At 27.6% G+C, this 26,788-nt stretch overlaps 2 protein-coding genes across 2 annotated transcripts; both read right to left on the bottom strand.

Moving 5' to 3' along the window:
- Positions 1–783: 783 nt before the first annotated feature.
- LOC123299902 (nose resistant to fluoxetine protein 6-like) lies at positions 784–11,406 on the bottom strand. Its single transcript, XM_044882313.1, has 10 exons — positions 11,180–11,406; positions 4,100–4,335; positions 3,842–4,035; positions 3,442–3,590; positions 3,039–3,366; positions 2,839–2,958; positions 2,249–2,590; positions 2,050–2,179; positions 1,614–1,931; positions 784–1,435 (listed from the first exon to the last, which is right to left on the bottom strand). Exons 1-10 carry the CDS (start codon positions 11,391–11,393, stop codon positions 1,310–1,312), a joined length of 2,157 nt encoding a protein of 718 aa, XP_044738248.1. The 5' UTR covers positions 11,394–11,406; the 3' UTR covers positions 784–1,309.
- Positions 11,407–20,687: 9,281 nt separating this feature from the next.
- Positions 20,688–24,722, bottom strand: LOC123300541 (nose resistant to fluoxetine protein 6-like). Its single transcript, XM_044883126.1, has 10 exons — positions 24,524–24,722; positions 23,350–23,585; positions 23,087–23,280; positions 22,863–23,020; positions 22,364–22,697; positions 22,172–22,291; positions 21,571–21,912; positions 21,359–21,488; positions 20,962–21,279; positions 20,688–20,826 (listed from the first exon to the last, which is right to left on the bottom strand). The coding sequence occupies exons 2-10, from the start codon at positions 23,581–23,583 to the stop codon at positions 20,713–20,715; spliced, it is 1,944 nt and encodes a 647-aa protein (XP_044739061.1). The 5' UTR covers positions 23,584–23,585; positions 24,524–24,722; the 3' UTR covers positions 20,688–20,712.
- Positions 24,723–26,788: the final 2,066 nt, after the last annotated feature.

Here is a 26,788-nt window from a genome sequence, read left to right as displayed (position 1 = left end):
GGATTTAATAATCTTGAATATTTTTCGTGGAATATTTCTTATGAAAACAAATTTGTTTTTTTTTCATGAATTATTAATAATTTTATGTCGTAGGTAGTTAAAAAAATCTATTAGAAGAACTAATTATTAGAAGAAATCAGCTTGAATTAAAGTACGAGATATTTTATTTAAATTTTTAAGCCTGTTGCTTTGCAGAATGGTTTAAGATATAACAGCAGGAAGGAGATTTATCAAATGGTAGATAACGTTTAAATAATGACAATTTTTCAATATACTTATAGCCGAGAAAGCTGAATTTTCTAGATTTTAGCCCAAAAAGAACAAAAATCGAGTTCATTAAACGATCAGATGGATAGTTTTTGAAATATCACCGAAAATTTTTCATGAATAGCTTCTATTTTAGAGCGATTCTGAAGATATCTCGGAAAATACTCATATAGCTAAATGTGTTAGATGTTTATTTATACATTTTCGTAGATAGGTACTCTTAATAATCCATAGATACGAAAATCTGGTTGATTTTGAGAATGAACGCCATGTTTCTGAGTTATAGAGTGAAGAAATTGATCCAGCATATCACATCTCGAATACTATTTAAGTCGATATCACAGAAATTATTGTGTAACAAATTTTTGCTCCTTTTGTTTTAAAATTACTCCAGGAAAGGATTTTTAATCTTTAAAATAAATTAATAAAACAATTAAATTATGATTTAAAACTCGATTTTTTATTTTTATTTAAAAAAAAATATACAAAAATGTATAATAAAATAAATATCACAAATTATAAAGTCAAATCTAAACAAACATTTCCTAATTATTTGGTAAACCGCATAAAATTTTTAAATTAAACAACCTCCATTCAAAATAATAGCTGGACCAACATTGGGTCAAGCCTGGGCGAAGATTGTTTAAGAATGGGCCATACTTGGAATATAAGATTGACTAAGTCTCGAATTAGCGTCGAGTGATAGCATCGTATCAATGTTTGTACCAAACCTTTACCAAACCTTGAACAAGAACTGGAATACCAAGGCTCGATTTATTGGCTTCGCCCAAAGATTGAATAACGACCGACAAATGAAGGCTCGATTTATTAATCTTGGCCGAGGCTTGGGCAAGGGATGGAAAATCAAGCTTTGATTTAATAGCCTTAGCCAAGGCTCGAGAAAACACTGACAAGACTTTATTTATTAGCATTAGTCAAGGCTTAAGCAAAGGCTGGCAACACAAAGCTTGGTAAACCAATGATGACCCAGTCTCGAATTCATCGTTAACATTGTGCAGTTTCTATTTGAGTAATTTAATTTCTATCGTTTTGCTATCTGTTTTGCAAATGCGAGTTTAATTAATCGACTTGTTGGATATTCAATTAAAACTGTTGCAAAGAAGGCGAGGAAAAATGATGACAATACATCGGCAGTACCAAGTACAACCTAAAAAAATAAACAAATACTTTTAAGAATTGACCAGTTTTTCTCACTTACTTTTACCAAGTATTTATTTTATATCCTTCAAAATAGTTTCCAATTGACTCAATTTTTAAAAAAATTTCCAATTCCCAAATTTTCTTCGTGTAATTCAGTATAAAAAATATAATCAAAACATACTTACCACAGGAATATACGTTAAATAAGCTCCCTTTTCGTTGTTTAAATTATAGAATGTGACTATAAACGGATTCAACAAATATGCACATAGGGATAAACGACTCAACGGTATAAAACCACGCCATGACAATACTTTATTAATAATACCAGCATGATTGGTGATACATGCAACAGTTAACCATGCTAAACCAACTCCCCACAAAGTACGATGGAATCCAGAATAGAATGCTGAATATACGACGTCGATTTTTCGATTCACAAGTGCAAATAAAATGTATAAATTCAATAAAGGTCCAACAATCCAGAAAAATACCAATAAAGGCTGAAATCAAGATATTATCTTATAGGAGTTCATTAATAAATTCAGCGGAAATCGAATGTAAATATTCAATTGTATTCGAATTCTGCGGAATCTATTTGCAATACACAGATGAACTAACCTTTTTGATTTCCAAGTGCCCTTTAATTTTAACGATGAAATATCCGGTTATAACACCAACTAAATATGGGCCAATTCGAATCCATGGACGTGAATATAATGGACCCAAATTATTTACGGTTTCATCATATCTAAAATAAAAAGTTGAATTTCCATGTTAAAATTAAACGAAAATCAGGCTAAAATTAAAAATTACTTACGTGGGAATAAACTTGGCTTCATATGTAATATATGTTGTGTATAAACATGAAGCAATAATTAATAAAATCATAATCAATATCGATGTTTTTAATAAAAATAATGAGAAAAAGCATAAAATCAATGAAATTAAAAAGAATTGCATATCAGCTGATAAATACCAGCTCCACGATAAACATAGCTCATCCCAATCAAATAAATTTCCAATGTATAATAAATTACGCCACCAATATTTGGAACATTTCTCATGTACTGCTTCGCCCATTTCCACGATTGCTGTGTTCGCATAATATTCATAAATTACAGAATATATTACAATTGCAAATATAACGATTGGAGTAAGCCTAAAAATACAAAATGGTATTCACCCAAAAACTTACAAACCATTTACTTAGCCGTTGATGTTCTTATAAAAAGTAAATATTTCTTGAGCCAACAATCTCAATACTTAATTCAACAAAATAAGTATTTGACTCTTTAAAAATTCTATGGAAATATTTTCTAGAATCAAGAAATTATTTACTTGCTATCGTGTTAAGAACATATTTTCTTCCAGCTAGTAATTTGAGTTTTCTAAATTATTAATACATACCGTAAATATCTGTTTAATGCAACCATAATAAATTCTAGGAAAGTTTTTCCCAATGAAATAGCTTTATTACCAATTTTTGTGAATTTCTCTTTATAAAATAAATACGAAACTAAGAATCCACTAAAACATAAACAATAAATAAAGTGTAACTTTATACAAAAAAAAGCTTTCGCTATGATCCTGGTATAAAAAAAATTTACCTTATAAATAAGAAACTATCGACCGATAATTGTGCATTAGCCAATGGTTGTGTAAAAAATACTTCCGACACAGTAAAAGCTAAAATTCTACTGCTTGTAAATTCACCAGCGTAAAACATCGAATGGGCAGCAATTACCCAGAACATACTACCAAAACGTAATCCATGTACACAGGGTAAACCACTATCACCCAATTTTGTTCGAAGCACAGCTTTTGAATTTGAGTAAAATGAAAAACATAAAATAAATTGTGCCCATAAACTTGGTGTTTTATTTTCATTTTGTAAAATGGATATCTTTGATCTAGCATGAATTAATTCTGGAGGTCCTAAAAGATAACAAAATTTAATTTAAAAAAAGTGTTTCCAGAAGCAGATCCATCACAAAAAGCATAGATTCATACCGTATGACACTTTTCCGCTAATTGTATGAAGTTTTTCATTTTGGATGTTTTCTTCAAGTCGTTTTTTTGCTTTTTGGATTGGTTGATTTATAATTACGTCATATGTAGTGCCAACAACTGTTAATATTGTTAATAGCGAAACAAGTATCCTGAAAATTGAAGAAAAAGCAAACAAAATTATTTAAATAAATTAGATTTAATTAAAATCACCGTTCAGGAAAGTATTACGAAAGAAAAGTTTTCGATTTAAGTAGGAAATAAAGAATGAGGGTAGAAATTTTGCTGAATCTATTCAGTTTTCAAAATGATTCCCATTTGGTCCGTTTCTCAGTTCACAGATTTTCATACTATAAATATAAAAATTAAACTACAAAAGAAAATTATAAAACATCACACTTACACCATTATAAAAAATTTTTTTGTAGTCATCCATCGAAAATCATCTCGAACACTTTTAATTCGTGTTACCTCCAAATCTAAATCGTATAAACTTTGTACACTTAATATTTTCTCATTTAAATACAATTGTAGACGTTCGGCAATTTCCTTATGTTCACAAACTGATGGTAAACATAGGCCAATGTCGATAGTGTCCTGAAAGAAAATGACAAATATAAATTTTGGTCAATCAAAACTGTTATCTCGTTAAATTTGTTACCTCGGTATAAATATGAACTTTTTGTTGTAACGTCGAATTATGCGTAACGTAAGCGCCGAAAAAGTCAACTGAATATGGAAAGTAATCAGTTTCAGTGACATTATGATATGTTGGATATTTATCACTAATAGGAAGTGGTTTACGTCTTTGAGAAAAATAGCAAAATGTTTCTCGGCCTAACCAGAAATTATTACCCCATAGAAAACCGTCTTCAGGTATACCACTCGAATCCATCACTGAAAAAGACAAACATATTATTTTTGTGCTTTATTGTGACTGTTACGTATTTTTATATGTAATAAGATCCCGAACAGTTGCAGAGTAAAAAATCACTAATGGTTTATGGAATGATTAGACCATTAAGAGACCATAGCAGTATTGTTATAAGTTACTATGGTTTTTTGATATCTGTCTATTTATTTAACTCTATGTTGAAACTCAGTTAAAGCCTGTTATCGAAGTTCTATTTAAAAGGCACCGGTTGTCGTATGGCAAACTGATTTTCCCATTGGCCAGTAATTAGCCAAAATGACCTTCCAAACGCCGCTTGTAAAAATATAATGAGTAAAAGTTTTTCAGTTATTCCATGAGTAGATTGAATCGCTTCTTCTACAAATTTAATGGATTCACATTAAATTATGATTTCATATTAATTATTCTTGAATTATTCAACGAAGGTCAAGTTTATAGAAAAATTTTCATTTGTTACAAATATTCTTTGAATTTTATGAATACGATATTATCGATTCATAAAAGTAAAATAGAATTAATTTTCATGTTATTGCAATGTTATTGAGATTTCGGCAGAAGGAAACCTGTCCATTATTACTCTCAAATTTAACAATTATAAATGTAATGGTGGAGGCGTCGGGAAATTAACAAATAGACCGTGAGTACATTTTTTGAAATAAAAACTCTATGATTCTTTTTCTTTCGAAGGATTAATAAATGTAAGTTTGATAATAAAGAAAATTGATGGGTTTAACAGCGGCTAGAGTGTTGATAAAGGAAAATTAAGTTTTTCGATGATTCTTTTTTATAGTTATAAACAAAATCGAAAAAATCGTTTTCTATAATATTCCGCGTCGCCTATATTGATGCGTCGACAAAATTTGATAATGATTCTCGGTGGTACAAATGGATAAAATTTTTTTTGGCATACTGATTTGAGCATTGAGGAAATAGTAACATTAGCAATAGTTATGGCGGACTCATACTGCTTGGTTATATCCACAGTACTTCTGATGGATAGCCCTATCCAATACTGTAATATTACTTGGATGTTAATATGGATACTAAAGTATCTATCTTTATACCATACCAGCATTAAAAAAAGTAAACGCCATACATTTCTTACCGGGTATAGCTTTTAAAAAAACGTACAGTTAATTTATGCGGGAGTTAGATAATCTGATTTAAATAGTTCTTTTAATTCTAGGGATTAAAACAAGGTGAAATTTTTCGGAAAAATTTTTGATTGTGCATTTAATAATTAAAGCATTTTATTCTATACGATTTTATCGGCTATAAATAAAAATGAAAAAGTAATTAATTTTATAATTATTTATTTAGAATCTTAGTATGAGTCAAATTAGTTGTAAATTAATCTGAACGGAAAAGAAATTGATTCATAAATCAATTTTTTTTTTTCGCGTGTCATTATAATTTGACTTGCAGTAATAAAAAACTGTTTGAAATTACTATGAAGGTAGTATTATCCAAGATTCAAGTTCATTGTAATTTTTTATTAAAAAAAAAATTTGCTAAGTGTCTTTGACACGCAAAAATATACGGAGTTTGTTGTAGATAATACAAAAATAATGTTCTCTTCTTTCAACAAAATCTTTTAATTAGAGTTCAATGATACTGGGATAAAAATATTTTTACCGTGAGAATATGGTAATATAATCACTGGGACGGAATTTCATCCAGATAGAATTATCTAAAAAATTTTCGTCTCCCCGAAAAATGATTTGATCTTGACGTATATTTATAGAATGCACTTTCAATTTTTTGAAAATGCAGCTCAAAATATATTCTCATGCTAGGGTTGCCACCTCTCCCGATTTGACATCCGGACAAAACGATTTTTGAATTTATAGTATAGCGTATCGTAGGCATCGTTTATCGTACAAGAGAGGCGCTATGATTCCGCTTTCTAACTATTGTGACAGACAGACGGATGGAAAGCTTAGTAATAGGGTTCCGCTGGTTACTTTTCGGGTGTGGAACCTTTAAAACGGGTATTTGTCAAGATGAAATGTGTTCGTGCGGTCAACAAATTTTGCAGATAAAAAATTTGTTAGCTTGTTCCATAACGGGACTATAAAATTTTATTGAACTTTAAATATCTAAAGCAATTTGTTTCAATTAATGAATTTGCAACAAAAAAATGATTTACCGTAGGTAAAGGTAAGTCATTGACATTGAGAAATAAAATTAGAATTATCACTTTTTATAAAAATATTTCTTATACCGTGATTGACTGTCACAATTAATCATGTAAAAAAGAAGCAGATAAAATAATTATTTCAGTTTATAAAATAGCTACAGGTTTGTAAAAATATCACGTTTTTAAAGCTTTGCTAATTGCTTGCAGTGTTGTTAGGTAATAATTATAAAAATGCTCATTTTTTAAAAAATAATTCACTCATTTATTGAATTAAGTTCAAGGTTTTTTTTATTTATGTACGACTGTATGTGAAGATATTTAAACTATTTCCGCTATGAAAAATTAAAATCATTTTTCATAGTGGAAAATGTGAAAAATGTTCGATATGATTTAAATAATACTAAGTAAGGTGTATTTGCATTTTATCTGAGACAAGCTTATTGTCACGTTTATCACGTATGCAGCCAAGATAACCGCTTAGGGGCCTCCAATAAAAAAGGGCATACACCAAAATCAAAGAGCTATCATGGGGGGTCCCAGGTGGATTTACATGGACTAAAAAAAGAGAATGTGGAAAAATAGAAGTATAAGGTAGTAAGCAAATTTTTGGTCAAAGAGCTCCAAAGGTTAACAAATCAAGACTTGATTTATTTGAAAAGCCGAGGTTGATCGATTTATGAAAGTTAGTCCAATAATATTTGTATTTAAGTTAGTTTTTATTACCAACTGTTTCCAAAAATAAAAAATATTTGACTTCGATAGATGTGTTTCGAGTTTTCCTTCGAAAAAAGTTTCCAAAACAAAATGTCCTATTTTTTAAAATGTTTAAAATTATCAAAAATTTTTAATGAAAATGAAATTAACAACAAACTACGTGAGATAATTAACATTTTAACATAAATAAATAATTTATAGAATGTTATAATACGTAGTCATCGTTTTAGTTTTAAAAAAATGTATCCTGAAAAACGAGTTAAGAATATAAAAATAAAATGGCAGAATTAGTTTATTTGTTACTCTTAAAGCTATCTATGTATATACAGGATGTTTTTGAAGACTGTCTGCCTCTCTGCATGTGGCATCGTAGCGCCTAAACGTATGAACCAATTTTGATTTATTTTGTTTCGTTTGAAAGGTAATTTCATGGACAATGTTCTTAGCTATATTTTAAGTGCGATTATAATCAAAATCGATTCAGTTTGGAGAAGGCTCTAAGGAAAAAAGGTAATTTAATGGAGAGTGTCCTTAAATATGCTTCAAGTGCGAGTTTAAAGGTTCTTACCCGAATAAAATGTCGGGAATTTTTTAAATTTTGTTAATTTCACTTGTAATCAACTTATATTTATGTGCTTTTAAAAAAGTTTTCTTGGTTTCTTGTATATTATAAAATTTATTTTTTGTACCTGTTCAAAAAGTTCATCCTGTAGTTATACAAGTATATAGGACTTGATTTTATTGTTTTAAAATTTTGGTACAATATCCGCTTTGTATTTAAAATATTATGGGTTTTTACATTTTTAAATTAACATGATTGACATTCTTTAATAAAAATAATATTTTAAGCTAATATAGAAATACAAATTACTAAGTAATTTGAATTATATAATTGTAAAAAAATTTAATAAGAAATAGCTTGGCCCTAAGCTTTTATTATACTAAAATTGAGAACATATGTAAAATTGAGATATACATATGTAAAAGCTTGTGGCTACTTGGCTTGTAGTTCCAAATAATCCTTGATATTTTAGATAAAGCATCTCAAGGTTTTACAAATAGTCATGTTTGTTAATATCAGTATGGGTGACTCAAGCTAAATAATTGTTTTCTAATTTGCAGTATAATAAAAGCTTGGACCTTAAAAAGTATTTTTTATTAATAAAATTTTTAATGTAAATCATATATATTTATCAAATATGGTGGAGGCACCAGGAAGTCGGGAAAACATACATACTTGTAACAAGTTTAATAAAAGCTTGCGAAAATGAAAAAATTTACTATTATCTAAGCGAAATACGGTTTTTCTTGACTGTTGTCGTAAATATATGACAAGAAAAAATACGTATATTTAAACAAATACCAATTGTAAATTGTAAATATAAAAACTACTTTTAAACAAATGTCATAATTATAAAATCAAATGTTTAATTGAATTTAAAAATAAATTTATAATTTTTTTCTTTTCAATTCCATTTCTTGATCGGTAAATTAATTTATTGATAATATTATTAATTGGTATCAATTAATTATAAACGTGATGATTACTTTTAGTTTATTTGCATATGATAAAAAGTTAATAAATATATTCAAATCTTAATATTAGGTATAATATGCTTTTATTAAACTTGGTAAAATATATGGTTCTTAAAGAGGTGGAATTTACATTTGTATATATAGATATATTAATAAAAAACATCTTAATTACTTGTTAAGAGACTGAATCAATTAATGGTTTCGTAGTTGTACGCCAGTAAAATCTTGGAACAAGTGAAATTTACAAAATTTTAAAAAACCCCCGACAAATGCGATTTGGACCTTGTAAACCGATTTTTGGAAGCTTAGCTATAAAATGTTCTCAATCAAGTCAGTTCGACTGTTTATGGGCTACAATGCCACTGAGAAACACACAGACGCGCAGATAAATACTTTAAACTTATAACACTTCTTCTTAAATCATTCTCAAAGTGATGGTCAAGGACATCAGATGAAATGAAAAGGATACTTAGAGAGCTATCAATTTTAGAGACAAATTTTGGGAAATACTTTAATTGAAATTGAAATATTTGAGTTGAGTTAGGCGCTACGGTGCCACAGACAGATAAACACACAGACACACAAACATAGGGGTCAAACTTATAACTCCCCTTTTTTTAATTCGGGGTTAAAAAAGAAAAAAAAACACGCCCCTTAGGGGAGTGTGAAACTATATTTTCCAAGCAAAAAAAAGAAAGAAAAGAGAATAGAAAATACTTTCGAAATTTTGGAAATTTTTGAAAGTGTAATACACATACTTTAACGTTGTATTACGAAGTAAACGTCAATGAAAATTGTCGAAGTAGGCTTAAAAGTTTTTTAACGCCAACTCCCAGTAATATTTTGTACTCATTTTTCCATTTTACGGGCTAAGGATCGGTTTATAAAATCGATTAAAAAAAGAAAATGGTCCAATTGATCAAAAATTGTAATCTGTATCGTGAGCACGCATACCGATTGTAAGGGATCTCATTTGCCATATAAAATATAAGAAGTAAGAAGACTATTGTATACACAAATTCAATCCCTCTTTATTTTATACATAAGAACGTCCGTTAGAACTTTTCTTACTCTATATAATATAAATGGCTAACGATATGGTTTACAAACAGTATACGCCAGTGGTAAACACCAATGTACAAAGAAACATTTAGTGTTAAACGTATGAAATAATATTTGAATGTACGGAACCATTTTAAATAAACCGGAATGTTATTGATCAAAAGAGATTGATTAAATTTTGATTTTTAAAATAGTTAAAATACATTTAGCTATATATGAATCGCTGTAACCGCTCTGCGAGAGTATATCAAACCTTCAATATATTGTAACATAAGACGTGATTAGATTAATTCGCCAATATAATATAATTTATTTCAGAGTAAGGATAATAACCTAAGACCTTAAAAATATTGTAAAGGTTAAATTTTGATTCGAATATAAATTAGTTTTTATCGGCTTTTTATTAAAATATTTGAGATAAAATTAGCATAAAATATGCATACGGAAATATTGAAAAACATGAAAGTTTATTATAATTTTGCAGATGGGGGCTAAAGCTAAAGGAGCTTTTAACAGATGGGGACTAAAAAAATCGTATCGACGAACCGGTCCGATACGACCTACCACCATTTTTGTTGTTGTAGATTATCTTGAAATACTAATATTATTCTCAATGAGGCTGTGATCTTGTGGTTACGATGCTTGATATCGCTTTATGGCGAAGGTTGTCAGGTCAAAATCCACCCTCGATAATTTTTATTAAATTTAATTTAATTTCGGTTTAAAATACATGAAATATTACAAAAAGAGCATAGTTCCTACCGGATCTCTGGCAATTTAATTTTTGAATGAAATTTAAGAAACATTTTTTACGCTTAAATTTTGGTTCTATCTCTAACAGTTTAAAAGATAGGTCGAGCAGACCCATGTTGCTCATTTACGAACTTAAACTCACTTATTGCGTCCTGAGCACGCTATAAAAATTTCAACTTGATATTTCTTTTCATTTTTGAGTTACCGCGATGACAGACGGTCAGACGGGCGGACAATCGGAAATGGCTCTTTTGGTGATTTCATGAACACCTCATATCAAAATTTTATTCGTAGCATCAATATTTTTAAGCGTTACAAACTTGGGACTAAACTTCGTTTACCTTGATATATATTACATATACACAGGGTATAATTAAAAAATAAGAAAATTATATTTCCAAGAAATACCAATCGCATCGCAATGATTTCGAGATAATATTCCTAAATTGAGAGAAGACAAAAAAAATAAATAAAAAAATTTAAAAAGACTAATTTTGAGGAACTCAAATAAAAACAAGATTATACTATGACTATGAAGCAGCTTCAGGATCTATGAAACAACAATACAAATTTCCCAACACATTTTTAAAGACTTTTTTAAATCGAAAACTCAAATCACTTACATCTATAAGCCCATAAAGATTGATTCTTAACTCCATCAACGAATTGTTGTAACTGCAACGAACACGTTGATACCGAAGCATCATTTACGTTCGTATAATTAACGGTTGCTAATCCATAAACAATTGAATCACGCCGTAATAATTCTTTATCATATTTACACAATAATCCATTCAATAGTTGAATAACAATTAATAAAAATAAAATGAATTTCATTGTTACACTTTCATTTAAAAATAAAACTACTTAAATTTTTTTTTTTTTTTATAAAACTTGCAACAATTATTGGAATTCACACAAACTTATTTTTATTGTTATCGACACAACAAACAACAACACACACTCGATTTTATTGTTGTGTTTTTGTTGTATTTTCGTGTTCTATTGTTGTGAAAAAACTAAAATGAAAATAGTAAAGATACCCATAAATATAGGAATCCTAGCTAATTTGGATTCAATCTTTTTTTTTTTAAAGTTTTGTATTATTTAATTTTCATAATTAGTTGAAAGGTGGGGAGCTGTTGTGACTTTTTTTTTTCTTAAATAGGACTGTCCTATTCTGCTTATTAAATGTGTATAAGCAGGTTTGTAGCCAAATTTTTCTTTGGGAGGAGTTTAACCTTTGTAAGTTGTATATAACTGTCTGTACAGAAATATTCATAAAACCTCCATGTATAAGAAAAATTTAAAAATAATTTTTTTTAAGCTGGCGTAAATTTTTGAAATTACGGTAAAGTCTCGATAATTGGTACCCAAAAAGAGCCAGGGGTATTTCGATTACTGGGATTGTTTGGGAAAATTCATTGTAGGGGAAAAGTATTACAAAATAATTCCTCGGTGTTCAAGCGAACCTTTAAAACTATCTATTGTATTTATCGATAGACGGTTTCCATGTGATCGAATTAATCATTGAGCAAAGGCTTATGCCGATGTAAAACCTATTTCGCCGCAAAAAATTAATTTGACTGCTTATGATCTATAGTAAGACCAATTTCAAAGTAAAATTTCTTTTTTGTGTTAGTTTTCGATGACTAGTTGTATTACGCTTGGCTTCTGTTATAAATTTTAATAATATTGTAATAAATTTTGATGGCCTATAATAAATTTTAAGATCAGTTTTTATGATGATAAGCAAATATGTCGTTACGAGTAAAATGATCCCCTTTATATAGGTTAAAATGATCTCCCATCATGTGGTGAGTTTTGTATGTTTTGAGCTATTTTGACGGAAAGCTAGTTATTTCTGTATTTACAGTAATGAAATGTAATTTTGCAACTCCTTGCATAGAAGGGAGAGTAAATTACTAATTAAACTAAAAAAAAAAACCCAAAATCAATCAAAGGAAGTGCAAAGAAATATAATTGAAATTAAATAATCACGGGACATTACTTAAGTGGCCTTTAGGGTATAGATAATTATAGGTGTTAGTAATGATGAAGGTCTTTTATACAAATACGCACTTAATCAAAAGTCACCGTTAATTATCGAAGAAAGGACAGAAATAGATTCCAAATAGAATATCAGAAAAAATTATTTCCTCCAGAAAGAGAGTTTCAATTAGGAGGTGACAAAAAAATGTATATTAATAGCCCAGTTAGTAATATTTGTTAAATCCCGAACAAAGAGAGAAAACACAGATACCGGAGTTATTTTTGGACTGTTGTAGCGTGACTTTTAACGTTGTTTTTACCAAAGTCCTGTCAATAATATAATAGTCAATAAAATTTTTGTTTACATATATTTTTCCAATTGTATTCAAATATAAAACACATGCGTGCGCCCTTGTCGGAAGTCCCCCAAGTTTAATTCGTTCTTATAACGAACGCACTCGACTTGAAATCTTCAATCTCTGATTGTTCGCTTTAATTTTATGTGACTTTTCAAGAAAAAAAATTTCAATGATAAATCTGTGTAGAATTGTATTCAAAAGTGATTTGTAACTTTTATAATAAATTTTGAATCTACCCGACTTTCATAAAAATAAATATACAAATTTTTTCGAAATATTATTCTAAAAGTTTCTATAAAAATATTCAGCGCTTTTGAACGTATTAGTTTGAGATTTTTGGAGGTTGAGGGTAGTAATTAATTTTTACCAAAGCAAGAATAGATATAACGATATAGCGTAAAAGTAAAAAAAATTGTAGAATCGTAGTCGTTATAAGTTGCCTAACGACACTAAGCAACAGCGTTATTGAAAGAATTGCCTTTTATTAAGGTTTTAGACCCGGAAAACTTTTAATTGCCCCACCAGATTGAAATTGATGAATATCTGCTTTTTTTCTCATTCTAATAAGAAGCTAATTGACTTGAAAAGTTAATCACAAAAAAGTAAAGATTCACTACTTTTAAACAACTGAATATTTGTCGGAATCAGGCTCAAAAAATGTAATGTATCTCTTTCTTTATACCCAGAATTGGAGTAAAACGCAAAATACTTCAACATTTTTCAAGACCAATGCACAATTTTTATCAGTACTTGGGAAAAACAAAACTTGGGAAAAAAGTTGATGAAACGTAAAAATTAATAATTAACTTTGATGATTGGCGAAAAAAATAAGAAATAGTTATTATAATATTCATAAATAATTATAATTAAAATATCCATAAATTATTTTTATGTCTTGTTTATTTATTTATATGTTATAAATTTTAAAATAAAATCAAAATAATTTCTTCTTATATCAAGAGATTAGATGGGTAATAAAATTTATTAAAATAAGATAATCGCGATTAATTGATTAATTTGCAATAGATAATCAACATTAATTAATACTTTGTAACCTTGATTTTTAATCTTTAGTGAATAATTAATTTAACAAACTTCAATTAAAAAAACACGGCCACGAATTTCCCGAATTAAAATAATTTTTAGATGAAATGCAGCCTAGTAGATGGTACCCCTTTACAAAAATCGAAAAAATGGAAAAAAAAATGTTGGCTCCGATTTCGATAAAACTCTGTTTATAAGGTAATTTTGACCCATAATTTACAAAAATCGTATTTATATAACGATTAGGAAACTAGTTTCGGAGATATCGAGCCAAAATATGGGATAATGGGTGATATTTCAAAAACTATGCTTCCAATCATCAAATGAATACGATTTTTGAATTTTTTGGGTCAATATTACCTTATATACTAAGTTTTATCCAAATCAGAAACCATAAATTTTTTTCGATTTTTTGGAATTTTTTTAAGGGGTACCCCTTTACAAAAATCGAAAAAATCGAAAAAAAAAAATGTTGGCTCCGATTTCGATAAAACTCTGTTTATAAGGTAATTTTGACCCATAATTTACAAAAATCGTATTTATATAACGATTAGGAAACTAGTTTCGGAGATATCGATCCAAAATATGGGATAATGGGTGATATTTCAAAAACTATGCTTCCAATCATCAAATGAATACGATTTTTGAATTTTTTGGGTCAAAATTACATTATATACTACGTTTCATTCAAATCAAAACCAATAAATTTTTTTCGATTTTTTGTTTATGTACTTTAGTTTATGTATAATTTTGTTTATGTTAAATATACCAAAGTATACTAAGTTTTGTCCCAAGTTTGTATCGCTTAAAAATATTGATGCTATGAACAAAATTTAGGTATAGGTGTTCATAAAATCATTAAATTAGTCCATTTTCGGTCTGTCTGTCTGTCGTCTATCCATCTGTCATCACGATAACTAAAAAACGATAAAACATATCAAGCTGAAATTTTTATGTAATGCATCTAAGTGAGCAGTATTATATACATGTGTTCTCTCCCACTCTATGCAGGCACACAACAGAAGAACTGTTGTATAGCTGAAAAGACATCGAAGCCACGATACAAGTCTTTTTTTGCAATTTCATATAACATCTATAATATCTCTTACTTAGATGCATTGCTTAACGCATGTACTTTGTCATACTCGCGATATTTATATGCCTAGATGTAAATCGAACTAGTGGTATATGTGTGACATGTATGTATGTGTAATGTGAAAGAGTAATCAACACTGCCTATACATGATATTTCAACAATTAACTCAGTCAATTGTTTGTTTTCACTTGTTCCATTTAATATTTACCGGTTAAAGATTGTAAAAAGATTAGATCATTATTTTGTAAATCAATTTTTTTTTTACCCTACTACTTGTTTTTGTTATTATTCTATGACATGGATTTATTTTGGAATTTTCCATTATTTTGTTATTAAAGCGATATGTTGAATATAAATGTTTAAATTAAGAAATATATAGTTTTAGTAAAAAATATAAATTATTAAATTGTTTATAAATGACGATAATAATAATAATTTAATTTGAACTTTCTCAATGTAATAAGTATTTTGAAGTGCATAAATTGGAATTAATTGTATTAATTCCATTAACTTTTGGAATTCATTTTATTTTTTTTTTTGAAATAATTTTTGCAATCAAAATATATTTTGGAAATTTTTTCCAAAATTCTGAATCAAATATGTTTTAAATGTTAAAATTAAATTTATATTAACGAAAAATTAATATTAATAATTATATATATTGTTATATTTTATATTATATAATATATATAAACTATATATATTATAAACTAAAAAATTGGCAATGATTTTCAAAATCGATTCAGTTTGGAAAAGGCATGACGTATAATTTTAACATATAAATAATTACTATGAAAATGAATGGTCAAATTAACCTGGCTCAATTCATTTTGAAAAGTGAATATAATTCAAAAGAACAAACTCAACTCAAATATTTATTATTCCAATTAAAATATTTACGAAATTTTTCCCAAAAAATGGTAGCTCTCTGAGTATCCTTTTCATCTCAGAAGGAGTGTTATAAGTTTAAAGTGTTTATCTGTGCGTTTGTGTATTTTTCCGTGGCATCGTAGCCCCGAAACGCTCGAACCGACTTGATTGATTTTATAGCCGAGTTTCCAAAATTCGGGTTACCAGGCATGAATCGCATTTGTCGAAGGTTTTTTAAATTTTGTAAATTTCACTTGTATTGTTTTTAAGTGATTGATGACAGCCATCAAAAAAACCATTTGATTCTATGGCTATTGTAAAAAACCATGTGACTATTTATGGGATTATGCTGCACAAAGTAATCAATTCCTGTTTAATTTTTTTGTGTAAAGATTTTTTGTAGGTAGATACTAATTATAGCCTAAAGAAAATGAAATAAAATCTAATAAATTAGAGAAAATAAACTGGAATAATAAAATGATTTGTTGGGTCTATAAATCATAAACTTGGATGCAAAATACTTTCTTGGCATTTTCAATAATAATTTTCCTTATTCATATTGAATAGTGCGAGAGATCAAAGCGATTTTTCTATTAATTGGGTCCAATTTACCTACGATTTTCTTTCTTATTACTCCTTGAAAAAGAATAAAACATGAAAAAAATTCCATTACATTTCAATTTATTTAAAAATTGTTTTCGAAAAATTTATTATTTTTTAAATTTAATCCCAGTAAAGATGTTGATATTTCGAGTACCATAATGTGAAACGAATTTCAGCTGGTGAAAGGAAATACTGATAAATTTTGGGGAAAAACTGATAAAAGGTTGAATAAAATGTTTTCCCTTAATAAAAAGTTTTTGAAAATCAGTTAGATTGGGGAAAATTGTCAAGGAAGTTAGGATTCAAAAATTACGGATATTGGATTTATTTGATAATATTTTCAATTTATTTCGATATCCATTTGATTTTAAATTTATGTCCAATGAAACTGATATTTTGAGTATATGCGGTGGCTTCGCGTAAAACGAAGTATTCATGGAGGAACAATTTTTTTATCAAATTTTTACGATTTTTGGAATCATAAATGAAATAGGAGTTATTATCGAAAATATAAAAAATTCAGCTGAAATTTCGAGATACTGTGTCTTTATAAATAATTTCTGTTCTTGATAAGCTCTTACACTAAGCTTAACAAGCGACATTAAATTAAATAACATTACAAAAATTTCCTCTGCTCAGAATGCCGTCTAATATATCTTACTAATTATTATGTAAATGACACTTGTTTTGAACTTATAAGCGGTTTTGAACAAATTGTTACATTCTAACATTATAAAAATAATTTATTATTAATAAATATATAAAAAACGCCTACCAGCTTTAAGTTGAATGAAATAAAATATTACATATTTTTAAATAAAAATATTAATAAACAAGGTCATCATAAACATAATTTTTAATAAATAATTTGTTAGAATTTAAATATTAAATTACATAAAAATCATAACAAATATTGTTAAGCCGATGCGTATGATTCATATTAGGGTGGGTCAAGAAATCCTATTTGTATATGTTACAGGAAAAGTCGATTGTTCGTAAGAGTTGACTTTTACTTGGCAGAGTAAACTTTTACTACAAGGGAAATTAACAAAGTTTAAAGAACCCCCGACAAATGCGATTTATTCCTTTAAACCGATTTTTGGAAGCTTAGCAATAAAATATTCTCAATCAAGGCGGTTCGACCGTTTATGGGCTACGATGCCACTGAGAAACACACAGACGCACAGGTAAACACTTTAAACTTATAGCACTCCTTCTTAAATCATTATCAAAGTGGTGGTCAAGGACATCAGATGAGATGAAAAGGATACTTAGAGAGCTTTCATTTTTTGGGACAAATTTGTAAAACAAAATCTATAAAAGGTCTACGAGTGAAGCTGTGGGACTAAAACCTATGTAATAAATCATAAAAGACGGGTCATCTACCTTGAAAATGCACTTAATTAAAATATTCGATTTTCTTTGTTCTATAGTCGGGTATTTTTTGCGTCGTAAAAAAGACATTAAAAAATATTTGCTGAACTTTATAATATTACGAGTATATACTTTATGGAATACTAATTCTTATCTGAATTATAAAATCCATCATAAAAAAACTGGTTTAGTTTTATAAGATGGACATGAACCATTTCAAATGTCCGGTCAATGTGAAGTGTACTTATAAATGAGAAGAATAACTTTATAAAAATTAATTTTTTATGAGCATATTACTCATATTTTTGCTCTTGAATTCTTGGAAATAATGTTCCTGCCATGAAATTTCCATACGAGACGAGGAATTGTCCACTCTACGATAAATATTACGTTATAAGGATAAAAAAATCAAATGGCAAATGGATCATTAGGAACATTGGTTATATAGAGTGATCAAATTGAGTTTATACATTTTTAATTTGAAATAAAGCAGAACGGTATGAGATATCAATATGTTTTCATTGTAATTTAAGAAATTGGATCAAGACATGTTTTTTAAAGATGATTTCATGATAATGAACACTTTTTAGATGTAACAACATGGCTATTTTTTTGCAAACACCTTCATATCAAAAAAACATTTTCATCCCAAACTGTTAATTTGTGGATGTTAGTATGAATAATTTACAGTATTCTTATTTCAAACGCCGCAATTTTGCTTATTTACCAAGCCATTTAGACAAAAAATGAGTTTAATTGATTTTTTTCACGAATTTTCACATAGAAATTTGAATCATTTGTTAGAATTTTCGAAGAAATATCGATTAAATCAGAAATATGTATTTTATAAATTGTAAAAATTATAAAAAGTAAGCAAGCATATTAAATAGGAACGAATTAATGATCTATAAAAAGATTGATTAAATCTTGTTTGAAATCTGAAATTAATGAGTAAAATTTTATCGATGTCTAAACGATTTTCTACATCGAAAATTTGAAACGATAAATTATTTTGAATAACTTATCAAAATATAATAGTTGTGAAAGTTGGTGATTTTTGACCGATTTACATAATATCAACATATGCTAATACAAAAAGAACTTTGATTAAATGAAAAATATAATCAAATAATTCACAATTGCACTTCCAAATATATTAAAACGGAAAAAGAATTATATCTAATTAAAATTAAACAAATAAAGAAAAATTGATTTTAATTGATCAAAAAAATAACAAAAATATATATAATTATATAATCATTTCATTATATACAAATTTGTTACCAATAACACACATAGAATTGATTGATTTTGTATTATTGATGTATATATAAAAGTGTCAGAGAAATATACTTACTGTTTTTTAATTGGAAATTATACTTTCAATTTCTTTTGTTAAAAGACAGTTTATTTAATAAATTTTATTGACTCCATAATTACATATCATTATAGTTTAATGTTTATTATTCTTTGTATAGTACAGTTTATTTCAGATTAAATGAATTGTCTTAAGATGCTTTGCTTTCGAAGTTTTCCAAAATTATTAATAAATAATAAAAGCAAATGGAGCTATTGCTTTTGTACTGATGATGGAATTTTGAAAGAAAGTACACAAAGAACAAAATTTAAAATTTTTCCAAAATAAAAAATAATTTTGAAGTTTTTGATTAATTAGAAGCAAAAAAAGTGCTCTTGTGATTTTTTCTCTAGACCCTTAGTTTTCGTACTAAAAATTCTTGGAAAATTGCAGTGTTTTTTTTTCAATGTCTGAGCAAATGTGCTTAGCTAATGCAGCTTCTGAGCTACGAATTTTTTTAACATCAAAATACTCTTTTTAATTACACGAAACCAAGAACATTCAGAACAGGTATGAATTGACATGAATTCCTTAGTTTAAAGGATTATCGGAATGATAATCGTATAGCCCCTCGTCTTAATTTCAGATGACTTCTTCAGCTACCTCGTCAGTTGTACATATATTAATATATTCTCTTCAAGCGACTCTCGTTTTTTTTTTTCGGTTGATCCAGGTCATTAGAATATCCTTGATATCCTGATAAATTGCAATTTTTATAGGAAATTAATATTAGGATTTCTAGGTTTTTCTGTTATTTCCTCTTTAAAAAATATACACTAGATTATATCAATTTTTTTTAATTTAACTGTCCGTATTTATACTTAAACCACGTAAATAATAATTTAAAATTATAAAAAAAAAACTCTATTAATAATTCTTTTATTTTAATTAGATAATTATAATAAAATATATTTAAAAAAAAATATAAATATTGTCTAATCTATTATTTAACTGCGTTCTAATTGTCCGTGACATTTAAACAAAAAATTGCTAAAAATGACTAATTTTTGGAAATTTCTGGTTTAATAATTTTATGAATTAATATTGTTTATGTAAAAATTTATAAATAAATGCTATAAAATAGACGAATTTTGATTTTTTATCATTCCTTGGTCAATGTTCTTTATGACACTATGTTATGGCAAATTTTATTTTCTAGAATTCTGTTTATTATAAAAACTTGATAACATTAATAATTATTAAACAATTCAGCAAAGTTTAGTCCTACCTTCCTACCTTCTTTATTTATCCTAAATAGCGTTATCAATTGGAAGCATATATATATTTGTGAAAATGAAATTAAAGCCTTAAGTTATAGTAAAAACGGTCAATTTTATTATTATTAATAAGAAATATACAAATTATTAAAAAATAAATATCACAAATGTTTAAACTTAATTACTATAGTTATTAAAAAATTATTTGGTATAAATATTGCGTGGAATCTTGTAAGTTATTTTTTTATCGTTTTGAAAATCCTAGCTTTATTAAACGTGTTGTAGGATATTCAATTAAAACTGTTGCGAAGAATGCGAGGAAAAACGTTACAAATAAGACGGAAGTCCCCATGATAACCTGAAAAAATACCAAAAATCACAAATTTTGAAAATTTTTTAAATCTTTGTTTAGCCTGTTCTTAGTTCGTAGTTCTTATTGTAAGCCACCGGAATGCATGGGTAAAATATACCCATCTACACAAAATAAACTTACCAATGGTACGTATGTTACGTAACTTCCTTGTTCGTTATTCAGGTAATAAAAAGTAACTACAAATGGATTCAGCAAATATGCACAATATGCTAAACGACCCAACGGTATAAAACCACGCCATGACAACACTTTATTAACAATACCACCATGATTGGTGATACATGCAACAGTTAACCATGCTAAACCAATTCCCCACAAAGTTCGATGGAATCCAGAATAGAATGCTGAATAAACGACTGGTAAACGTCGATTAACGAGTGCATATAAAAGGTATAAATTTAATAAAGGTCCAACAATCCATAAAAATATCACCAAAGGCTGAAATAAAATGTGTAAAATTAAAAACAATTATTCCAATTTTTTAAATAAATTTTACGGAAAAATATGATGAAGTTACCTTTTTGATTTCTAATTTTCTATCAATTTTAACAATAAAATATCCAGTTAAAACACCAATTAAATATGGACCTATTCGTATCCAGGGGCGTGCATATAATGGACCCAAATTATTTACTGTTTCATCATAACTAAAATTTAAAAATTCAATTTTTTTTTATACTGAAATATTTGAGCTAATAGAAAATTTAAATTTATATCGAAATTACTTACGTAGGAATAAATTTAGCTTCGAATGAAATATATGTTGTGCATAAACATGATCCAATAATTAATAAAATCATAATCAATATCGATGTTTTGAATAAAAATAATGATGCAAAGCATAAAATCAATGAAATTAAAAAGAATTGCATATCAACTGCTAAATACCAGCTCCATGATAAACATAGCTCATTCCAATCAAATAAATTTCCAATGTATAATAAATTACGCCACCAATATTTGGAACATTTCTCATGCACTGCTTCACCCATTTCCACGATTGCTGTGTTCGCATAATATTCATAAATTACAGAATATATGACAATTGCAAATATAACGATTGGAGTAAGCCTGAAAAAAAGAACCATTTTTTTAAATAATTCTCCCAAAAACCTAGAATCCGTTTACTTAGCTGTTGATGTTATTATAAAAAGTAAATATTTCTTGAGCCAACAATCTCACTACTTAATTCAACAAAATAAGTATTTGACTCTTTAAAAATTCTATGGGAATATTTTTTTGAATCAAGAAATTATTATACTTGCAATCGTGTTAAGAACATATTTTCTTCCAGCTAGTAATTTGAGTTTTCTGAATTAATAATACATACCGTAAATATCTGTTTAATGCCGCCAAAATAAATTCTGTCAAAGTTTTTCCTAATGAAACAGCTTTATTACCAATTTTTGTGAATTTCTTTTTATAAAATAAATAAGAAACTAAAAATCCACTAAAACATAAACAATAAATAAAGTGTAACAAGAAAAAGCTTTCGCTATGATCCTGGTATAAGAATATTTACCTTATAAATAAGAAACTATCCACCGATAATTGTGCATTGGCTAATGGTTGTGTACTAATTAATTGTGACATAGTAAATGCTATAATTCGATTAGTAGCAAATTCACCAGCGTAGAACATCGAATGGGCAACAATTACCCACAACATACTACCAAAACGTAAACCATGCACACAGGCTAAACCATTTTCACCTAATTTTGTTCTCAACACAGCTTTTGTATTTGAGTAAAACGAAAAGCATAATATAAATTGTACCCATAACCTTGGTGTTTTATTTTCATTTTGTGCTTGTAAAATGCAAATACTTGATGTCGTTTGGACTAATTCGTTAGGACCTACGAGGAAATAAAAAACATATACAGATTGTACAGAATTGAAAAATGAGAGTTTTTTGTGCAAAAAAACCGGAAACCATTTCGATTTTCTTAAACAGCTTCCTAATCTCCGATTCTTTTACATGTATGCTGTAAATTAGAACACGAAATTAAGAATCAACATACCGCATGACATTTTCCCGCTAATTGTATGAATTTCTGAATTTTTTTCATTTTGTATGTTTTCTTCAAGTCTTTTCTTAGCTCTTCTGATTGGTTGATGTATAATTACGTCATATGTAGTGCCAACAATTGTTAATATAGTTAATAATGAAATCAAAGTTCTGGAATAATTTTAGTTGTTTAAAAAAATTTTCAGCATAAAATTAAAAGAAACTCTTAACACTTACATCATTATAAAGAATTTTCTGGTGTTCATCCAACGAAAATCATCTCGGATACTTTTGATTCTTGTAACTTTCAAATCTAAATCGTATAAATTTTGTACATTTAATATTTTTTCATTTAAATACAACTGTAAACGTTCGGAAATTTCTTGGTGTTCACATACTGATGGTAAACATAAGCCAATATCGATGGTGTACTGAAAATGGGAAATTATGTCTGAAACTAATATTATTCAAGACATACCAACGACCAAAATTTTACTTACTTCATCGTAAATATTAATCTTTTGTTGTAATGTAAAATTATGTCGAACATATGCACCAAAAAAATCAACCGAATATGGAAATAAATCATTTTCTGTGATATTATGATAGGTGGGATATTTATCACTAATAGGAAGAGGCTCACGAATTTGAGATAAATAACATAATGTTTCTCGGCCTAGCCAGAAATTATTACCCCATAGAAAACCTTCAGTGGGAATTCCACTAGCATCCATTACTAAAAAATGAAGAAAAATATATCGTATTGATTTAAGCTCATTAATTTTACTTATTTATTTTTCATTTTTATTTCAAGGTGTTTCGATACCAAAACGAAAATGTTATCAAAAAACTGAACGTGTTCTGTATAAATTTCAAGTCGATTTCCTGCACGATTTACGTGGAATTTATGGTTAAAAACAAAAAGCCTTTCTTGCATGTTGGTATATGAAGAAGTAGTAATAAATGTCGGTTTTTAGGTGTAGCTTACAACAGTTATTTTATTTATTTGAAAATTGGTTTTCTGAGATTATTTTTAAACTTAAAGTTTAAAAATAGATTATTTTTAAAACTTATATTATTGGACAAAAAGTGATGGAAAGCTATAATTTTTTCATTGAATTTATATTAGGTTTTTGGTAGTACATACTATATTACCATAAATAAATGAAAATAATAAAAAATAATTTTATTATTGGTGTATGACTACAAGTTTTTTTTTTATCATGAGAACTAAATTAAATTCTCAAAATTTAATTTAATTTTAATTTTTTTCCAATTTTAATCTCTTGAGAATGAACGAAAGTTCCGAAAATTTTTAGATAGAAAATAAAACTTGTAGTCATACTCCAATAATAAAATTATTTTTTATTATTTTAATTATTTATAATAATTTTTTTTCTATTTTTAACGGGCATTGAAGTCCGTTCAAAGATGGTTGTATGATAATCTTATTTTCTCGATAAGCAGAAAAATTTATTAGGAATTACTTATGTCGTAAAAGATACCGTATAGAAAAAGAAAACTGTACATTTTCCATGCTATAAGTAGATTTATTTGTACTATGGATAAGTAAACAAAGAAAGAAGTCAACTTTCATCCACTTCTAATTGTCCAAAATGTAAAGCTTTTAGAAAAATTTCTCAAAACCTTAAATATCTATTCATCATCACTTACATCTATAAGCCCATAAAGTTTGATTCTCAATCCCATCAACGAATTGTTTTAACTGTAACGAACACGTTGACACCGTAGCATCTTTAACGTTCGTATAATTAACGGTTGCTAAACCATAAACAATTGAACCACTTCGTAATAATTCTTTATCATATTTACACAATAATCCATTCAATAGTTGAATAAGGATTAATAAAAATAAAATTAATTTCATTGTTACACTATCATTTAAAATTATAATAAAAATTTTTGAAAGAGAAAATTTCAATAAAACTTCGCACCGAGAAAACACACTACGACCATTTGTTTGTTGGTAATTTTGTTATGATTTCGTTGTTTGCAATAATAATACTGGAAAAAAATTATGAAAAATCCCGTTTAAATATATTAATCTTAGCTAATTGCACGATTTTTTTTGTCTTATTAATTTTTTGTATGTAATGTAATGAGAAGAAGAATTAAATCAATACAATGTAAACAGAAGTATGTGTACCTGAGTTTGTTCTTTTTCCTTGAGTGTAGTACACTAAGTGTTAATCGAAACTTCGAAAGGGATAGTCATATTTACAGTGGTATAATACATATCTTAACTTATTTACACTCATAAAATAAATTGCGTGTAGTACACACGATTCCATGATTCTTAACTAACATCCATAATAATTATTAACTATTTGAAAACCTGTTAAAAAATTAAACATTTAAATTTCTGTTAGTAAAAATATCCAAATTTTATCCAATTTTGATAAACAAAGTATGTAATCCTACTAAATTTAGGCCATATTTTTCAAATTTATGATCAAAATTAACCTAGCTCTATTAGATTTCAAGAATGTGGAGGTCTGGTCCCGGAATTAAGCACATTAGTGATAACTAGCGATAAACTGACATCACAGCTGAAAAGAATGACCCAAAATTAGTGGGTTTCAAAAAAAATTCCAATAAGATCGGATCAAAATTGCCTGTGTTATTAAAAAAATCGAATTTTTGAACTTGATGACGTCATCAAAATTCAAAATATTAAATTTTGCTCTATTATATCGAAATTTTATCTAATTTTGATAAACATAGTATGTAATCCTACTAAATTTGGGCCATATTTTTCAAATTTATGATCAAAATTAACCTAGCTCTATTAGATTTCAAGAATGTGGAGGTCTGGTCCCGGAATTAAGCACATAAGTGATAACTAGCGATAAACTGACATCACAGCTGAAAAGAATGACCCAAAATTAGCGGGTTTCAAAAAAAATTCCAATAAGATCGGATCAAAATTGCCTGTGTTATTTAAAAAAATCGAATTTTTGAACTTGATGACGTCATCAAAATTCAAAATATTTAATTTTGCTCTATTACATCGAAATTTTATCCAATTTTGATAAACAAAGTATGTAATCCTACTAAATTTAGGCCATATTTTTCAAATTTATGATCAAAATTAACCTAGCTCTATTAGATTTCAAGAATGTGGAGGTCTGGTCCCGGAATTAAGCACATAAGTGAAAACTAGCGATAAACTGACATCACAGCTGAAAAGAATGACCCAAAATTAGTGGATTTCAAAACAAATTCCAATAAGATCGGATCAAAATTGCCTGTGTTATTAAAAAAATCGAATTTTTGAACTTGATGACGTCATCAAAATTCAAAATATTTAATTTTGCTCTATTACATCGAAATTTTATCCAATTTTGATAAACAAAGTATGTAATCCTACTTAATTTGGGCCATATTTTTCAAATTTATGATCAAAATTAACCTAGTTCTATTAGGTTTCAAGAATGTGGAGGCCTGGTCCCGGAATTAAGCACATTAGTGATAACTAGCGATAAACTGACATCACAGCTGAAAAGAATGACCCAAAATTAGTGGGTTTCAAAAAAAATTCCAATAAGATCGGATCAAAATTGCCTGTGTTATTTAAAAAAATCGAATTTTTGAACTTGATGACGTCATCAAAATTCAAAATATTTAATTTTGCTCTATTACATCGAAATTTTATCCAATTTTGATAAACAAAGTATGTAATCCTACTAAATTTGGGCCATATTTTTCAAATTTATGATCAAAATTAACCTAGCTCTATTAGATTTCAAGAATGTGGAGGTCTGGTCCCGGAATTAAGCACATAAATGATAACTAGCGAAAAACTGACATCACAGCTGAAAAGAATGACCCAAAATTAATGGAGTGATTTAATATGACTCTAAAAAATCGAAAATCTTGATTTCTGTTAACGTGATCTTTGGGCTACGGTTAAAGCCT

Source organism: Chrysoperla carnea, chromosome 5 (assembly GCF_905475395.1).
Source record: "Chrysoperla carnea chromosome 5, inChrCarn1.1, whole genome shotgun sequence".
Classification (NCBI taxonomy): domain Eukaryota; kingdom Metazoa; phylum Arthropoda; class Insecta; order Neuroptera; family Chrysopidae; genus Chrysoperla; species Chrysoperla carnea.
The sequence above is the reverse complement of the archived record's forward strand: the minus strand, read 5'-3'. Positions and strand labels throughout refer to the sequence as shown.

Coding starts and splice junctions, on each gene's coding strand:
- LOC123300541 (XM_044883126.1), bottom strand. CDS start 23,583: ATGGATGCTAGTGGAATTCCCACTGAAGGTTTTCTATGGGGTAATAAT. Junction 21,913..22,171: donor GCATTAAACAGATATTTACG/GTATGTATTATT, acceptor TCTTTTTTTCAG/GCTTACTCCAATCGTTATAT. Junction 21,280..21,358: donor GAAAATTAGAAATCAAAAAG/GTAACTTCATCA, acceptor ATTTTATTTCAG/CCTTTGGTGATATTTTTATG.
- LOC123299902 (XM_044882313.1), bottom strand. CDS start 11,393: ATGAAATTCATTTTATTTTTATTAATTGTTATTCAACTATTGAATGGA. Junction 3,591..3,841: donor AAAAAATTTTTTATAATGGT/GTAAGTGTGATG, acceptor TTCAATTTTCAG/GATACTTGTTTCGCTATTAA. Junction 2,959..3,038: donor GATAGTTTCTTATTTATAAG/GTAAATTTTTTT, acceptor TTTATGTTTTAG/TGGATTCTTAGTTTCGTATT.